General features: G+C 31.5%; 1 protein-coding gene across 1 annotated transcript; it reads right to left on the reverse strand.

Annotated features, from left to right (window-relative positions):
* Positions 1-6,543: 6,543 nt before the first annotated feature.
* On the reverse strand, positions 6,544-9,882 carry LOC145567605 (BEL1-like homeodomain protein 1). The gene is made up of 4 exons (XM_081626923.1): positions 9,027-9,882; positions 8,218-8,612; positions 7,981-8,041; positions 6,544-7,873 (listed from the first exon to the last, which is right to left on the reverse strand). Exons 1-4 carry the CDS (start codon positions 9,699-9,701, stop codon positions 6,914-6,916), a joined length of 2,091 nt encoding a protein of 696 aa, XP_081483049.1. The 5' UTR covers positions 9,702-9,882; the 3' UTR covers positions 6,544-6,913.
* Positions 9,883-19,616: the final 9,734 nt, after the last annotated feature.

Below are 19,616 nucleotides of genomic sequence, written 5' to 3' on the forward strand. Positions count from 1 at the left end.
ACCAAACTAAGTTTGGGATTATATCTTTAGCTTTGTGAGCTTGTGGTCCTCCACATCTTTGAATAATCAATATACTAACCATTACTCCCTTGATTATTCCTATTTGATTATTACCTCTTCACTTAAGTTAATAATCTCATGTCTGAATAAATAGTCGTGTAATTATTTTAAGATATTCAAAAATAGTTTTCATCTATCTTTGAAAAGTAATATTCGTTGTTCATAACTGAATTTGATCATGACATGTCATTAATGATGAGAAGTTAGACATTGGACAAGTAATTTTGGATAAATGAAATACCTTTTTTTATTGTCCTTGTGTTAATTTAATCGTACCTATAACTATAATAATAAGGAAAATGATAGACATAGCCCTTAGGACTATGTATAAGGAACTAAAAAAGGAAATATTTAGGTTAAATTCACATTAATTACACCGATTTGTGCGTGATTTTGTCATGAATTTTTAACTTAATTTCATTTTAGAAAATATATTTAATGTTTATATATAACCCTAAGCGCTATATATATTATTACCCTAATAATAATTGAATTGTTTTACATAATACCAGTACATTGAAGTTGAAACTCAACCCAACCACCTTTATTTTATTCTCTATTAGCATTCACACTCCGTAATCTCGGTGCTATTCCTTATAATCTTGTCCTCTCTTCATTACGACACATTTTGATTTTACACATAACTCACAATTCACAAGCTCTTCTAGCTTAAACTAGCTTTTGTGATACCTTAAAAGTAATAAATAAATAAATAGCTTTTGTAATCTATACTAATATATTAAAAGGCGTTCATAAAAACGTCACTGTGCCACATAAACTCCTCCAAATTATGCCATGTTACTTTACAAACATTTCACGATGTCATGTTACTTCACAACACCTTCGTTAAGCCATGTCACCTATCCAACATCTCATCATAATACATCATATAAAAAAAATTTGAAGATAAGGAGATTCGAACAACGAACCACTTATAACAAAATTGACTTTTCAACCATCTAAGCCAATTATCAAGCATGTTACAAATATGAAAAAGAAATATATATATATATATATATATATATATATATATATATATATATATATATATATATATATATATATATATATATATATATATATATATATATATATATAGTTTAATTATTTTTTAAAAAAAGCACACACATTCATTCAAAGAAAAAAAAAAGACAGGTAGGCATAAAGGCATTGTCCGTATTAATAATTTAAGGCAGGTACTAAATTACCTTGACAACTTGACTCTTTATTTCCTATTACAAAAAAAAAAAAAAAATTAAATAAATAAAATAAAAAATAAAAAATAAAATAAAAAATAAAAAATATGCCTACACAAAGACAATTGTAAAATGCAAATTCCATAAAAAATTACAAAAGTAGCAACCAGGGACAACGTCCGGCCTACTCACTGGTTTCTAATTATAAAACAACTTAAACTAGCTTTTGTGATACCTTAAAAGTAATAAATAAATAGCTTTTGTAATTTTTAATTATAAAACGAAGTTAAGTATGTAAAATGTTAACATTGATATTTATTTACTTATTGATAATTAAAGATACTAATTGTTGAATATATGGATCGGTAAACATGATAAATTAAAGAAACTTATTAACTTAAACAAAACAAAAAAAGCGTTCCATACCGTTAATCAAAAATATTACTTGTATGGAGTATAGCTTAAGGATAAGAGAGATGGATGGTTTTAATAGTAATTGAAGAAGCCAAGTGGGATTGTGAAGTATCTCAATTACTCAATATGATTCCATAGTACACCAAACTAAGTTACTAATTAATTAATATTATAAATTAAATGAAAATTAAAAAAAAAAAAAATAGAAAATTGGTATCCTTCTCTGACAAGCAATCTTATGTAGAATAATAAAAAAAACTTCTAATCCTTTGACAAATGTGTACCATTTAGCTCAACAATTCATACTTTATAAGTTGATATTTTTTCTCTTTATAATCAATCATGAAACATGCACAGTTTTTTATAGGTTGGCATTGAATATTGTCATCCTGTTTATACATTACTATAATATTTGCTGACGTCTGAATTAGTATTGTCTTATGCTCATTCAAACAGTACACCTCGTCACATTTAATAATTTTTTTAATCTTGTTATCCATTGTAAGCAAATGACATCAAAAGGGTCATTTTCATTTTGTAATCTAATATTATTATCAAATGCTATCGTATTATGACTTTATAAGATTTAAAAATTATAAGTACATAGCATGATACCATAGTTTGTAGAACAGTTCCCTAATTAAAACTTTATAGTACTATTACTCACTTGGTCTTTTACTTAATTATGGCACTATTTTAACTTTTGACACTATTTATAAATTATAATTTGATTGTATATATTTTTTTAGAATCAATATTATAACGTAAAAATACAATGTATATTTCTGAGTTGTCATAATTTACATTATCAATGTTTAACTTCACTCTATTCGTTTCATAATACAGTGTTCATTTCAAGTTTTTTTTTTTTCTTTTTTTCTTTTTTTTTTTACTACGGGAGTTAAGAATAGTAAAAGAAGTGTGTAAAATGACATTGAATTGTATAAAAATCTGGTCAAATGTAAAGATAAACCAAACATGTAATTAATGAAGTTTTGAATAGGGGCATAGGGAATTTGATTTGTTAAAGGTTAAAAGATGTAAGTAATGACACAAAAATAGGGAAAATTGGTATTTCATTCATAAAGTGGTTGTCTAAATTGTAAAATTATGTAAATACTAAAGAGAAGCATATCATCCAAAATGAAATAAACATACACTTTGTTATGAGACGAAAGTAGTATAATTAACAACAAAAGATTAAATATACTAATGATCAGAATTGTCTATAGACAAAAGAATAATCTTTCAAAAAAAAAAAAAAAAAAAAAAAAACAAAAGACAAAAGAATAACTAAAATATTTTAGGGGGTATATTTTTAAGGTTAATAGTTGCTTGTACTTATCTTGTGAAAAGAAGATGATTGTAATTGTAGGTAGCAATTGCTACAATTGGTTAAGAATGCAACAAAGTTTTGTGAGTGATGGATTTTGTTGCACGTTCAAATAATAAGGAATCTCTGTTTACTTTATTTACTTATTTGTATCCATTTTTTCTTCTTCAACTAAATCAATTATGAATGAATAGAGGTAGGCGGCTGGGCCTAAATTCCCTATCAAACGCACCGACAATATCATACTCTATAAATAGGATTATAGTGTGTGATTTTTAGTTTTTGCAAAATTATTTGCTTTAGCACTTTTTATTTGGAAGATAAAAATAATTGAGTCTTATAATTTACAAACTAACCCTTCCTTGTTGTTAGTTGCGTTTATAATTTTAAATAATGTTATACTAGCTTATCTCCAGTGCGATGAACGGTTTAACTAAATAAAATTTGCTAATTTTGTTTGTTTTATTGAATTCAAATTGATTGTCCCAAATAATTGATACTTTAGCCGTTTTATATTGTTCTTTTTTACTTGGGCAATTTGTCTCACAAAAAAAATTCAAAAGTAGGAAGAAGAATATTAATCGAAAAGAGTAATGTTTTTAGTAAGCCTGAATAACAATGATAATATATTCTCAATTTTATATTACATAAAAAAAATAATAAAAAATAAAAAATAAAAAAAAGCACCAAGTTTCCTTATAATTTTGGTGTAGAAATCAATCCAATTCCATGCGCCTAGCCCATTTGGTGTAGCTAAGCTAGGTGTTTGTTCCTTTTGATTCCATATCAATGATATACTTGGAGGCTTGAGTGCAACATCTACAACACTAAGGGCCTGTTCACATTTACTAAACTGAACTGAACTGATTGGAGCTGAACTGAACTGATTGGAACTGAACTGAACTGAGCTGAAATGAATATTTTATGAGAGAGGGAAATTAGGAGCTGAATTGAACTGAACTGAACTGAACTGATTGGAGCTGAACTGAACTAAACTGATTAGAGCTGAACTGAACTGAAATTAAGTAAATGTGAACAGGTTATAACATAAAAAAAATTTTAATAAAATTTATGGAGTATTTATTAATTTTATATAATACATTTGTTTTATGTTATACTTATAAGTTGTTTGGAGTTGTATGTATCATTCTTTGACTCTTGTCAATAATCATTTTGAGAAATATTTTCCAAAATTTATTAGTAACATTTAACACCATTTATAAAATATGATTACCAACGTATATATGCAATAATAATGACTTATGAAAGGAACAAACGTCAAACCTTCCAAATGAAATTAGAATCAATTTAACCCCAACCACTCAGCCCAAAACTTTGAAAGATTAGGCGATTAGCACATCATAGTCTACAATCAAAGCAATCAAATGAACTTCATTAGAAAATGGAAGAATTAATATGCAATTTATCAACTTTCAACAATTTTAGCACCAAAAAACATATTGTGATAAATTGAAGAATATAGGTACTATCTCATTTCTTATTATTTACAGCAAAGGAATATTTTATGTCTCGCAAAAACTAATAACTCTTTGATGAAATTATAATATATAGAGGTAGTAATTACATTCTAATAAAATGCTGACAAATAAAAAATAAATAAATACTTTGTAATAAATTAAAAAAAACCTTCCAAATTACATATTTTCACCAAATTTTCTTGCTGACAGGCTTCTATGGCAAACAATATATTCTATCAGGGAATCAAAACAAAGAAAAAAATTGGAAGACAATATTACGGAGATACAATTGCACTTACTGACACTAAAAAAAAACCCGAAAATAGATTGCCGCATTTTATCACGGTCAAATATTATAACATGGAAATAGGAGTATTAGTTAATTGAGATAAGTACAGTAAGTATAACATGGACAATATAAATGATGCATTATAAAAGGATAAGTAGAAAAACGTACAACTATATCCTTCATATCCCACTTTTATAGGACATAGTAGTTTAGTGTTAATTTAAATTACTTATTTAATTATGTAAAATGTATGTAAAATTTCACGTTATAATTTTTTTTTTTTTTTGTAACATGCAATAAACTTTTGGGCGGGAAAATGTTTTATAATAAGTTGATACGTGTATAGTTTTGGAGGAAAGCTGACATCAACGGTTGTTACTTTAGTATATTTATAGATTTTGGAAGATGCTTATTTAGTTAACATACAAATATATGAAAAGTGTGTCACTCCACGTCATAATGAGACTTATTACATGGCACCACATGGATAATGACATGATGCCACATATACATATTTAGACCATATTTAATCCCCTCACAACCCTTAGAATGTCCAACTTTTATGACCATTATTGTATTTAGACCACATTGATTGCCCGTAAATAAATTTCTTTTTACTCTATTGCATTTGTTTTTTTATTTCACAATTAATGTCATTCAATCACTTAATTAATATTTACAAGATTTAAATTTTCATTAACTTGGATTCTAAAAGTTTTTTAACTTATTATGCAATTTGTTTAAAAAACAAATTATTATGCAATTCTCTACTTAATTGTAAAACATATACTACTTCATCTCTCTTTCTATCCTATATCTTTTTTTTTTCTACTTTTTATTTTATTATTTAAACTTAAGATAATATTTTCTAGATATTATTAAAACTTTAAGGTAATTCATTTTTTTCATACAAAACCCGGGGCATCGCCCAGACCTTAAACTATTATTAAATCATATATTTAAGCGTTGATGCATTAGGATATTATGTTATGTAAATATCTTTGATGTCTTTTATTATTTGATTTTTATAGTTGGAATCAGGAATGAAACCATATTGGTATGGGTTTGGAACTTGATTTTTAATACCATATGTTTGGTATGATTATGGAATATAATTTTTTTTTCTTTTATTTGATACCTAAAAGTATGGGAATGAGCCAAACCCACCTTTCCCTCAAAGTTTCTAAACCCCATATCTTGGAGGTTTGAGGTATGGATTTGAAACTCTTAAAATCATAAAATAAACATAAGGTATGGGTTTAAACCATTCTAAACTTATACCTTATACCTTAATTATGTGAATCAAACACTCCCTTAATGAATCATCGAGATTGTACTATAACAAGCTTTCCAACCCGTTCTCTTTCTGTTAACTCAATAACTTGACCAAAATTATCTTAATTAATTTTGTTTGGAATAAGTCAATATAGGTGAAAAAAATTGTCTTCAAAGTTTGGGGTTTTTTTTATTTTTTTTAAAGAGCCTTTAAAGTGTTTTGACATGTAAAATCATTACAATTTTTAAAGTAGTGAGAGACTGAAAGTAGTGGTAACCGGTAACTGTATAGTAAAAGGTCAATATACACAAGTAATATGGTGCGTTCATAATCAGAGAACATAGTTTTCTAACAGAACCTTTATTTTAGGGGGGCAAAAAGATCAATATTGATGTAGAAATAATAACTAATAAGCCCCCAAAAAAAAAAAAAAAAATTGTTAACAAGAAGATGACCCAAGTGATGAGTTCTTCCAGTCATTTTCGCAGGAATCTAAATTCATAAACAATCAACTCAGAAAGATACTGATACATGATATTAATATACTATTACAAGCTAATTTGAACAGAATATAACTTTACTCTTCAAGAAAAAAAAGCTTTTTATTCTAGAAAAATAAACCCCAAATCATGCAATTACCATATAAAAGCTAAAACCTTATGTATTTCTGATGACATTCCAATCTATTTACTATCCTTATATAACAACAATATGCTACAAAATTTAATATACATTCCCAATAACCTTATACTATCCCCAATCTTCAACTATTTGAACAATATATGTCTCTAATTCTATGCAAAAGAAGGTATAGTAATCCTATATTTACTACTACATACTACCTAATAAGTACTTGTTCTGCCCTTCTCAAGCCACAAAGTCTGATAACAACTGAGCTGCGAACCCCTTTCGATTTTGGATATCGATACAGTCGAATGCAGCTGCTGATGAGTGTGAGGAAGGGCTGTTAATTGTACCAAAATCATTAGCTCGACGAAACTGGATGTTCTGATTAGGTGACAGAAATGTATGATTTGTCGCAGACAGATTTTCGAGTTGCTGAGGATGATTTTCACAGGAAGGAGGTAGTCCTAAGGAAAGGGAAATCCCATTTCCTTGAAGAAATCTTGGTGGTTGAGAGAAATCCTCTGTTTCAAACCTCCCTATTTCTCCAATTTGGTATGTTCCTAATTCACCTCCTCCCATTCCTATGAAGTTCATTCCTCCTGATATGATGGGATACCCATTCTCATTCACATTCTCTCTTCCTTGCTTCTCCTCGCCTCTGCCTCCAATGAAGTTCATTCCCTCTGATATGATGGGATACCCATTCTCATCCTGTCTTTCTTGCTTCTCATTTCCAAACTTTATCATGATCTCGCCATTAGTAGTGTTCTCATCGTATCGAAGGACCTCATCGTTTCTTTGTCTCTTAGGACTTCTTTGCGAAACCCCACCATCCATCTCTAATGAGCTAGTTAGAGTGAATCCATGTTGATGTTGAGTCAGGGTATTGTTACCTTTAAAGGGTGTGTCGGGATTCGTGGGAATGCCAATAAACGAGGACGTAGCAACAGCAGCAGCAGCATTGTTTTGATCTTTTAGTTGTTGATTTTCAGCAATGTTGATTTTCATCTCTTGGTTTTTGATGGAATTTAAAGCTCCTACATTATTGTTATCCTCAGTGTTGCTGTTATCCTTGCTGCTGCTTGCTAATTTCTCTGATAATTCATTATCATGTTCTTGATCTTTTAGCTCTTCTGTGTACATTTCTTCAATCATTGGCTTCCATAGACGTACACGAGCATTTATGAACCAATTCGACACCTGAAATTTACCATAATAAAACCAATCAATATAATGCCTTTTCTGTTTGTCAAAATTAATAAATGTCTTAGTTAAATCAAACATTTAGTTCCCTCCCTTGAACCTACCTGACTTCGACTCAGCCCGGTTTGTTTAGCAAGCATAATTTTATCAGAATCTTTCGGGTACCTGAAAACATGAGTTCAACAATATCCAAACAATTTAGTGACTTCATCATATCAATTTAGAGGAACAACTCAACCAAAAGCTTAAGCTCATGGTTGAGGCCTAAGATTATGTTTTATACTCTATTAATATCAATGTCAAAAAAATGTCGCTAAAAATTAGGTGTGTAAGATGCTTACGGGTGAAGGAAGTGCTCAAACAGCCAAGCGCGAAGAACAGAAACTGATCTCTCAGGTAACCCTCTTTGAGGCCTCCAAGCATTGGGGTTTTGGATCATCCCTAGCTGCTGCAGTGCGCGTTGCTGCCTAATCTGATGATCAATGTATTTCAACCTCGACCCTTCAATCTTCCCACCAGCTGATGAACCTGAACCACCTTCTTGATCATCACCTAAAATCTTGTTGGCTGCTCGGATTTGCCCTTGAATAGCATCTTTTAGACACCGGAATTGCCTTGAAATTGTCTTCAATGCTAACGCCGTGTATGCCTTTGCTGATCCCATTCCTGCTGCTTGCTCAAACGATTCCATTACAATTTGCATTTGGTGATTGTATTGCCTGTACCTTTGCTCCGCCTAAAAATTCACAACAATAATACAAACAACATCAATAATTTCAGATAGCATAATTTAATATGCTACTATCAGTATAAGATAAGTCCAATTCAATCCAATCCAATTGACCTCATTATTTTAGTTGCAAAGAAGCTAAAAAACGAAAAAATATTTAAAGCAAGTCAGATTATTTTCCCGAAAATTTTGACAGGTAAAGCTTAAGTAATCCAGATTTTTGTAAAATAAAAAGGAAAAAAAAAAATTAAGGGGGTATGACTGATAGTAACTCCTAACAGAAAGTTCTGACACAAATTGCTGTTAAAAGGCAGATGAATCAAAGTCAGTTGAAAAAGACCCTTAATACCATAATTTATAAGATCCCTAAGACATTCAGACAGTAGCAGGAGTACAATTTATTTTCAGTACTAAAAATACCTCATCAAGCATGGTTACAAGTTTTGCCTTCTTCATCTGAATCTCTTGCCTCTCGGCCGTGTTCAGCTGTCCACCACCACCACCACCACCACTGGGGCTATGTTTTTCCTTATCCTCGGACGAAAACTCGCCTGTCGTACCTTTATTACCCTTCTTAGGTGAACCATCAGTATTGGTACTGCTTGTTTTGAACACAGCTCCGCCCTCATCACCAACATGTACCATCTCCTCAAGCAACTCCTGAGCTGCCTTCAAGTACTTAGACCCTAACACGAAACCTTGCCCACCTGCCACGTCACCCTCTCCAGCTTGCTGGGATCCTCCACGTAGCGCGGGGTTCTGAGATGATAAGCTCAAGGACAGCCCCTGCCTAGCGCGTGGGATGTCACGCGCCTCATGAGATGGGTATCCGTACAAGGTAACATTATCAGGTTGAGGCGGCGATGTAGGGAGACGAACAAAGTGGTGTTGAGGAAGAAGTGGCTGAGGAGGTGAAAGACCGGCCGCGACCGAGTTTAGTAGAAGGATGTTGTGAGATGATGGTGGTGGTTGTTGTTGGTGGTGTTGAGGATCAGCTAAATTTGGGTTCATGAGAATTAGTGTATGAAAATTATTAGTATTATGGTCTTGGATTTCTGTACTTGTTCCATGATTATTGTGATAGTATGCTGCCATTTTTTTCTTATTTTTTTGGGAGAACTAAAAAATAAAACTATGAATTTTTACAAATTAATGAGAAATAAAATCCATCAAAAAAAAAAAAATGGAAGTTGTGAAGGATGAAGGAAGGAATTTTAGAGAGAGAAAATAGAGTGAGAGAGAAAACATTGATTGGGGGTGTCAGAAAATATGATTGGGTATAATAGCTACAATTGTTTTTATTTTTATTTTGATATTTTTAAGTGGTAGGAAAATGTGTGAGGGTGCACGTGTTCCGCAATCATCTGCTATTGCTGCTGCAGATGTGGGGAATTTTCACTGTGAAAGGGCGCTAATCCCATTAAATTTTGGTCAACTTTTACTTCTACGTAAATTATTTTTTAAATTTATGAATAAATTTTATTACGATTAGTAATTATTTGCAAGATTCAACTAGTTTAGATTTGTAGAGATAGGCAAATAGCTAGGCAATGTTTATTGCCTTAGATCCTAATGTCGTACAATTATTCTTAGGAACTTGCTCGAATATTGGCCATGCGTTCTAGTTTGGTATTTTAGAGATTATTTCTCAATAGGATATGTCTTTATAGGATATTTCTTCTTATCTTAAAAATGAGGAAAAAAGAGCCTTATATATGTTTGTAATACATACAGTATATTATTGTATCGTAAAAGATGTAGAATTTTTGTTTTAGTGTAGATGTATATTCCATATACTCCTTAAGAAGAACTTCTTTCTTCATAACTAAACTATTGCTTTATAGGATGGAATCTATTTAAATTTTGAGTTCGAGATATTGTAAAGGAGTAACCAAATTGGGGGAGATAATCTCTTTGGTTACATTTGTGTTCATTAGATGATAACCAACATAACATAATTGACGATAGTTATAGATGTTTTGCCACTGATCAAATTTCAAATAAAAGAAGTTAGGTTAAGGAGCATATTTCATGGATATCGATCAATAATTTAGTAGATTTGAAATTGTGGGAGATATTTCATGCATATGTTGGTTATTGTCCATGATATAAGAGATGGGTAATGGACATGTTTCACGGATTTAGGCTTCATTATATTAACAAACTATTAGGTTTATACCATGTATTTATGGATGGTAATCAACATTAATTTGCAATCATTTGTTGTTACCAATTAAGCTACATACCTAACATTCAATTGTTGAATGTTCACAAATACAGATGGAAATTAATGACCAGCATTTGTTAGTAGAATAATTGGTAGCAAATATAGAATAATTGGTAGCAAATATTGGTCGTTTCACTTCATTTTATCTTCTATAAGTATATTTATATCAGTAATTAGATATTAAGCAAGTATATGATCTGAATTATAGGTAAAGTCATAGAGATGTACTAAATAAAGACATGAGATAAGATTTATCAACGACACTAATCACTATACTTTTCTAAAAATAATACTACATTCGTTTTTTTAGAATAATGCATTTGTATCTTATCACTTGCAACAAAAGAGTATAATTAATTATAACAGTACCTAAGTTTAGATGATTGCAAATACAAATTATTTCTAAAAGTAGCTTTATAAATTATTACCTCTTTGACTCTTTGTTACATATTAGTTGCAACTTTAAAATTTTTACGTCTCAGAAATGGTATCCAAAGTTGCAATTAATATATAACGGAGGTAATAGTTGATTTAGTACACTAATCCAACATCGACTTGATTAATTAAGAAACACACCATCTTCCATATTAAGTCCCTGTAAGATCCAATTCAATCAAAAACTACAAAAGTGCACCAAGTAACTCCAAAAACTCACTGATGAAGTAGTCCCAATGTCTTCCAAAATTTTCTCGAACCTAGACCATGGCAATGATTTTAAACCACGATTACAAACATCACCATATATACTGCGACCATGTTGTAAAATAGTTCGAGCTTGCCACAACCGAAATATTACATTACATCATCGCGATTGCATCTGCAATGATATTCGTGATTTAAACAAAACCATGGCATAGATCGCAACAGGTACTCTTGTAAAGTTGTAAGCATCGCATGATTGTAAATTATACTTCCTCCATTCTATTAATATTGTAACAATGGACTTTTTGTACTATTCATCACTCTTTATATAATATGATTTATACATTAAGCAAAATATAACCATATGAAATATTGTTGGATTCGTCTCATAAAATGCTTTCACAATATCAACTTTTTATAAATTTTAGTCTTGCACAATCATATATATTCAGCATATAAAATGTGCTTTGAAATGCGTAATTTCATCTTTGTTGTAATGTTAATAGAACGGAGGAAGTACAATTTTATATGAACTTTAGAAACTTATCATAACAGTCTTAATAAATACTTAATTAGCTGTAAATTGAACGTGAATATCCCTTACTAAAAGGATTCAGAACCAATATGTAAACTTAACTTTTCTTGAAATATCTTATTAGAATTTGGTAATCCGTTCTTAAAACTTATTCATGAACTTTTATTTTCTAAGCTAAATTACCATCAAATCATAACTTCTTAATTATTTGAACTTATATAACCTGAATTTTATTTCTAAAGTATACAAAATGGGAGTTTTAATTGATTGAAGCCTAATAATTTCACTAAACTTCCAACAAATTAAGTACATGTTAGACCCTAATTGAATATCACAAAGTAAAGCCAAATTGTACGTGAATTTTCTCCTATTTTGTTCAATAGAACAATAAAAACAGCAAATCTTACCTGCCAATATAAATTCCAATGTAATAAAATTAACTTTTAACCAAGAAAGTGAAACAAAAATCATGAAAAAAGAAAAAAAGAGAGAGAAAATGCTTTGTCACACTCCAATGGAAGCCACTTTAATTGCAATGGAAATAGGAAAAAAGAGATAAAAAGATGTGAGAAGTTGGTTTGGTGGGGTTAAAATGAAATGCCCCACTTTAAAAGATACCCATCTTTTTTGGCCTTTTTTTTTCATTTTTCATTCCACAAAACTTACGTATGTCCCTTTTCTTTCTTTTTTTTTTTTTTTTTTTTTTTTTTTTTTTTTTTTTTTTTTTTTTTTGTGGCCCAAAGCGTTAGATTAGATTGGGATGATAATCACAAAGTTATCTTCTCTTGCGTGCTCCAAGTTAGGATGAATACAATACATACCTTGATCTTTTTAGTTTATGAGACCCTACTAGAGTGAACATTTATCAATTATGAGTCTTTGACTAGTAAAGTTTTAGTGAGTCTCTTTGGAGTCATGTGTTGGGAACTTTGGATTGGAACGATTCAGAGAAGATTAGCATGTTCTTTGGGCAAAGACTAATTGGTAACGTTTGAAATACTAGCAATTGTTTTGGACCGTTTTGATACCTTTATGATGAATTCATTAATAGAATTAAAAACAATGATAGATTTTCAACCGTGCTACAGAGTATATTTTGGTTAAGTTAGTTCTAGCTAAGACGTGGTATAAGAGTCGGGGGTGAAATGGTTATGGATTAAATATTTTTCACTCATCCTCTTCTAAAGCTTTTTTCTCAAACAAGACCTATATGTTATATTATTCAATCTACAACAAATACAAGATTTATAGCAAGATCACTCAGCTATTTTTCAGCGAAGGATAGATCAAGTGGTTATAGTTTCCCTCTCAGTTTCAGAAAATCCTATCCCACCTTCGCCCTTGTGGCTCTCTAAAAAAAATATTACTTAATTATTTTCATCTCATTTTCCAATTTAGAAAGTTTCAATAACTAACTACAATAACTTACTACTCCATACTATCAATTTCTTTGGGTAAAAACAACCGTTGTAACTGCCCTTCAAGATTACATTAAAAATAAAACTATAGGATGAAGCACCAAATTTTAATGACATTGTTAATAAGTATTGGAATTTTCATATATCATTTTCTCCATCTTAAATTAGTCCATGTCAACTGTTTTTTGTCATCTCCTCAACTTGCATTGGCATTTAATATTGTTACTTTTGTGTAAAAAAGCATGTAAAATAAATTTAAAATAATGTTCTTTAAAAAAAAAAAAAAAAAAAAAAAAAAAAAAAAAAAAAAAAAAAAAAGAGGTAGGAGTTGAAGTGATGTGACAGTCCTATCAAAATCATCGGTTAAACAGTATAGATCAATAAAAACCTTAGCTTGGAATGAGCATCAATGAAATGTTGACAGAACAGTAAAGAGAGAAAGAGGAAAAAGACCTGCATTATTTCGTTATCCCTAGTTAAAAAGCCAAGATAATCAAGTTGCTCAAGAATTTTGCAATAGATTTTTTTTTTTTTAAAAAAAAAATTGTTAAAAAAGAATTGATAATGTGTAGTCCAAAGTAGACCTGACAATCCTAACCCGACCCGTGACCCGAAAGTTGATCCGAAATCATTGACTCGAAAATGACCTGAACCCGAACTAACCTGACCCGATCTGAACCCGACCCGAAATGGAGTTGACTCGAACTTCACCCGATGTCCGAAATGGTCTGACTCGATTGACCTTACTTGAAATTGACACGAAATCCAAACTTGACCCGACCCGAAGTGACCCAAAACACGAAGTGACCCGACCCGATTTAAACCCGAATTGATTGACCCGAATCGACCCGGCCGGAAATGACCCGATTCCTAAAATGAATTGGGTGAAATGGTGAATTACTTATTTTAGGGCTTCTATCTTTCCTGAGTAATAAGTATTCACGATTTTTTTTTTATCTTCTTAACGATTTTACTTTATTTTTCCAACTATTTTTTAAAAATTTTAGTGACCCGATCCAAACTTGACCCGACTCGAAATGACCCGTCCTAAATTGACTCAACCCGAAATTGACCTGACCCGAAATTGACCCGAAAATTGGTCATAAAAAATGATCCGACCCGAATTGACCCGATCCGAACTGACCCGACCCGAACTTAACTCGAAGTGTTGACCCGAACTGACCCAACCTGAATATTTACTGACCCGAAATTGGCCTGACCCGACTTGACTCAACCCGAACCCGACCCAAATGACCCATTTTCCAGGTCTACTCCAAAGTGTCCAGACCATTACCAGTTTTTTTTTTTTTTTTTTTTTTTTTTTTTTTTTTTTTTTTTTTGGTTGTTTGAATGTGGACGTTTTTATAACTTCACTGGTGATGGGGTATGGGTAGGGGTGTCAATTCGGATAACCGGATGGATTTTGGGTCGGGTCTTGTAGACACCTGATTGTGTCTCCCCAAAAACCAAACTCAGTGATGAGTACCTTTCACGTCATTGAATATCGAACTAGGTGAAATGTTTAAGAGTCTCGTGATTTCTTTTGTTTTCAAAAATGTTTAAATAAAAATAATTTATTTCATATTTCGAAAATCGTTCATTTCGTATCCTATTTATGAAAAACGTCCAATCCAGTTTAGTTTGGTCCATAATATGGGTCTAATAATTGTGTATTTTGATGGGGTTTGAAAAGAGCTTTCCAACGATATATTATAAGCCCAATTCCGAGTTATAACGAAGAAGTTATTGCCAAAATACTAAATTCAGTCCTAAATGAGTTTTATGGGCGGCCTAATAATCATGTGGAGGGTCCATTAATTTGAATTGTATTACTAAAGTCATTAGCATTATCTTAATATTCTAGAACTTCTAGAAGGTTATTTTAAGTTCTAATGGGATTAGAATTATTAATTATAATTATGATTGATTTTGAAAAGATAAAGAATTCTATTTGGAATAAAACGAGTGTTTTTAAAAGATTAAATCCGGTTTGAATAAAGATAAGTACGGACTCTAAGTAACCTAATTTAATTAGGAAAAGGACTCCGTACAGAAACTTTTTCGTATAGCAACCATTGCGTCGCGTCGCGATGGGCTTATCGCCATGCAATAGAGCTATCACGTCGCGATAGTCCTGTCTCGTCGCGATGGAGCTAGTTTTACTCTGAGTCTGATTCTGACTCTTTTCTATTGTTTACGGTCGATTTTTATAATTAGGGTCTTTTTCCTCCGTTTTTAATCATCAACAATCATGAACAATCATCTATTCTCTCTCTCTCTCTAAGCTAAAGCTTATTCTTCCTCTCTTACTTTCTAAGTCTAGCCTTTTCAAAATACACCATACGTCCATCACAAGACTTAGACACACATAACCAAACTCGAAGTTGCCTTAGACCTCGACGTGAAAGGTTGATAGTTCTAAGGATTTGGTCCCAAATCTAATTTCTATTATTATTGTTGTTTGTTTAATATTTTTATTGAAGTTACTAACGTGTGTATTGTTTTGATCGAAAAAGATACGAGGCTTCAAAGTGAGTAATTCAATTGCTCTATTTCAATAGGAATCATACTTAGATTATTATTTTAATTCCTAGTATCATATTAGGATGCCTTTATTGCTTTCTAGTATCATGTAGGGATAAAGCTTTGATTTTTATTGTTTAGTGACATGCTAGGATTTGTTATTAATCATGTTAGTATCATGCCTAGGATCTTGCTATTATTATTATGCTTTGATGAGATTGTTGTGATGGTGATGATTTGTTGCATTGTGTCAATATATTATTATGTTGCTTGATATTATTGTTATTGCTTGATCACACCCTCTCTTGCAGGTTTAAAGAGAATTTGTACTTAAAATCACGCTTAATTAAATAATTAATAATTTGATTTTAGACTAATATGATTTTAATTCAAGTTATCACCAATAATAGATTTGTTTGTGCATTAATAATCAACCAACATAGACTAAACAGGTTTAGGGTTAATATATTGATTATATGTTAATCGAAAAGCGCACATGCATATGAGAAGAACAAAGTAGAGGCCTATTTAGGGCAGGTTCAATCTCTTTTAGGTTCAATATCTAGTCATGATTCAGGACCACTATGAAATTAGCGATCTTTGTGATCGTGAAGGGGTGTAAACTCCTGAATATCCAGTCATGGTTCAGGACTACTATGGAGTTAGCAATTTCTGTGATCGTGAAGGGGTGTAAACTTCACCTCGTGAACGGCTTACAAGTTCCTAAAACTTGCTAGCGACTCTTTTACTCTAGTTTCCTTCCCTTTGGACGCCACCATGCCAAGTGCATGATACAGTGGGGCTCAAAGTTAGGTGTTTGAAATATTCCCTATACGTCTATTCGGGTCGGATATGTTCAGGTCAAAATTATTCTTTTAATTCGGATCGGGTCAGGTCGGGTCAAATTCGAGTCGGATCAAAATCGGGTCATGGTCTATCGAGTCCGGATTAGATATGGGTCGGGTCAACTCTAGATCAGTTCATGCTTAGTTCGGATAAATTCGGATCGGGTTCAAAACGGGTTTAAGGGTTAATTTCAGGTCGGATGAATTTGAATTGGGTTGGATTGATTTCGGTTCAGTCAAGTTCGGTTTGATTAAGATAAGGTTGATCCGTTAATTCATTAATTGGTCAATTTCAATTGAATTCCTTTCTGTGTTTGGCTGGATTTTAATCGAATTGACCCAATTCATATTCAAATAAGGTTTTTTAAACTAGAGTTATTATTGAGTTTTTACCTAGCTTAATATTAGGTCATTATCAAGTCATTCATGTATCATTTTTTTTATCGAGTTGAAAGAAGAGGTTTTAATGTTCAAGTATTACAAATTATTTGTAGCAAATTTTAGATGAGATGAATATAAAGCTTAGTTAATTTTATATAATTGGTACATACATGAAGTAAACTTGTTACTCCGGATTATTTCTTTGTAGTAAAAAACGTTAACTTATTAATAATTAGTAAATATAGTACATTATAAGAACTTGAATAAAAAGGTCAATAATTAATTATGGTCGGGTTAAATTCAGATCGGGTAAAAATCAAATCGTGTTAAAATCGGGTCGGGTTAATATCAGTTCGGGTCAAAACAGATCGGATTAGATCGGTTATTTGCCAGGTCAATTTCGGATCGAGTTGAGCTCGGGTCGGATCAAATCGGTTCGGTTTGAGTTCAGGTCGGGTCAAATCGGATTTGGGTTGAGTTCAAGTCGGATCAAATCGATGCCGGGTTAAGTTCAGATCGGGTCAAGTTCAGATTCAGGTTGAGTTCAGTTCGATTACAGATCGGTTTTGGGTCTTGAATTTCTCGGATCAAATCGGATCGGTTACAGTTCAAAATGGATAGTTTTTTTCCGAGTCGGTTAGGTTTTCACACCTCTAGGTATGGACCTATTATCTCAAACTTCATACTTTTTCCTTTTATTAAAAAAAATAATAAAATAAAATAAAATAAATTGCACCATTTGAAATTTTATACTATTCACACAATCTCAGTTGATCATCTTTTGTGCTTTATTCGTAAGAAAAAACTAGTTAGATTCATCTCGACGTCTACTTTTTAAATATCAACTTTTTACAATTTTTACTTTAGTATAATTAAAGATATTAATGATCAAATTATTGCATTGGCAAACGTGAAATGCGCAATTAAAAATAATAGGAAGAAGTATATATTTATAATTACTATGGGTGAGGATCAAAGAATTAGTAAATAGAGCCAGTAAAAATCTCTAATATGGTCTAATAACTGTACAACCAATGTAAGTCAGTTACTCTCTGGGTTTATCCGTGGAAATTCACCCCAATGGTAAAAGTCATTACGCCAGATAATGTTCAAAGTATAAAATTTTCTTATTGAAATTTGGTGTATGAATTATTTTTAGAATACCAAGAAACATGTGTCATATAGGGTTGAGTTCTAGAGATTGTCAAGTGGGTGGTAATTGCCTATATGGATATAAAAATGGCACTAGGTCGGGCTAGTCTGTTACTTAGTCCGACCCAAAAAAAGCCTAGACCTACACGGGCCCATTGTTAGTTTGGCCCGATCCCAACACAATTTGTGCCTGGCCATAGACTATGCCTTGGCTTGGTAAGCTAGAACATAGGCACGAGTGCACAACATGGCCCATGTTTTAGGATCCATAGAAGTGCGAACAAGTTGAAGCAAGAATATAATATAGTAGAAAGCAAAGCTAATTATTCATTGACTTGAATTAATAAAAATCACAGTACATCAATTTAAATAGTGTAGCACACTAACAAGTTTAAATGAATTAAAGAATATATGGGAAGCATAATCCCGCTTCCTAATTTTACTGCATAAACAAGGACGAATCTAGGAATTTAATATGGGCCAGGCCAGATTTGTAAAGCATATTCATAAGTAAAATTTTAGATTGCTACAACAAAGAATAAGAAGGATTATTAAAAAGTACATATTCATAACACCTTAAGCTAATAAAAAGGATATATATATAAAAAATACTAAAAGAAAAAAGATGCATCGAGAAATAGATGAAAATCACGATATAAAAAAAAAATTTAAAAAATCAGAAAATTGTGCGTAACAAGTTTTGATCTCTAAACCCAAGAATAAAACAACAATTGTGCTACCAACTCAATCAAATTATCTTCAATATATATTTGTGCAACTGAATTGTATTATACTTTTTTAGGATCATGGGGCGGGCCATGGCCAGGCTGGCCACCACTTTGTTAGCATCTAACTTAGCTAGATAATAGCAACTAACTTTGAATTAGTCATTCAACACTTCTCCTTAATTCAAAGTTACATACTCTTGGTTTCATCTTGAAGAAATCATGCTTGGCTTGAGGAAGTACCTTAGTAAGTATGTCAGCCACCTGCCCATTAGTGGCACAAAATTTCAGAATAATTTTCCCATCAACTAAAAGTTGTCGAACAATGTGATGTTGCACATCTATGTGCTTAATTCTAGCATGATCGAATTTTTGCTCCTTGCAATAGCTGACCTACTGTCACAAAAACATCAGTAGCTTCTGCTTGCACATAACCATGATCAGAAAGTACATTTCTGAGCCACAAAGCCTGTTGTGCTACTAAAGTAGCTACTACGTACTCAACTTTAGAAGAAGATAAAGCTAATGTTTCTTGCTTCTTTGAACTCCATGTTACTGCACT

This window comes from Chenopodium album, chromosome 11 (genome assembly GCF_948465745.1).
Source record: "Chenopodium album chromosome 11, dcCheAlbu1.1, whole genome shotgun sequence".
Classification (NCBI taxonomy): domain Eukaryota; kingdom Viridiplantae; phylum Streptophyta; class Magnoliopsida; order Caryophyllales; family Amaranthaceae; genus Chenopodium; species Chenopodium album.

Bases quoted from the DNA above. Each gene is read 5' to 3' on its own strand.
- LOC145567605 (XM_081626923.1), bottom strand. From the start codon at position 9,701: ATGGCAGCATACTATCACAATAATCATGGAACAAGTACAGAAATCCAA. The intron at 8,613-9,026 runs GTATTTTTAGTA...GTGAATTTTTAG, and splicing joins TTGTAACCATGCTTGATGAG to GCGGAGCAAAGGTACAGGCA. The intron at 7,874-7,980 runs GTAGGTTCAAGG...GGTAAATTTCAG, and splicing joins CCGGGCTGAGTCGAAGTCAG to GTGTCGAATTGGTTCATAAA.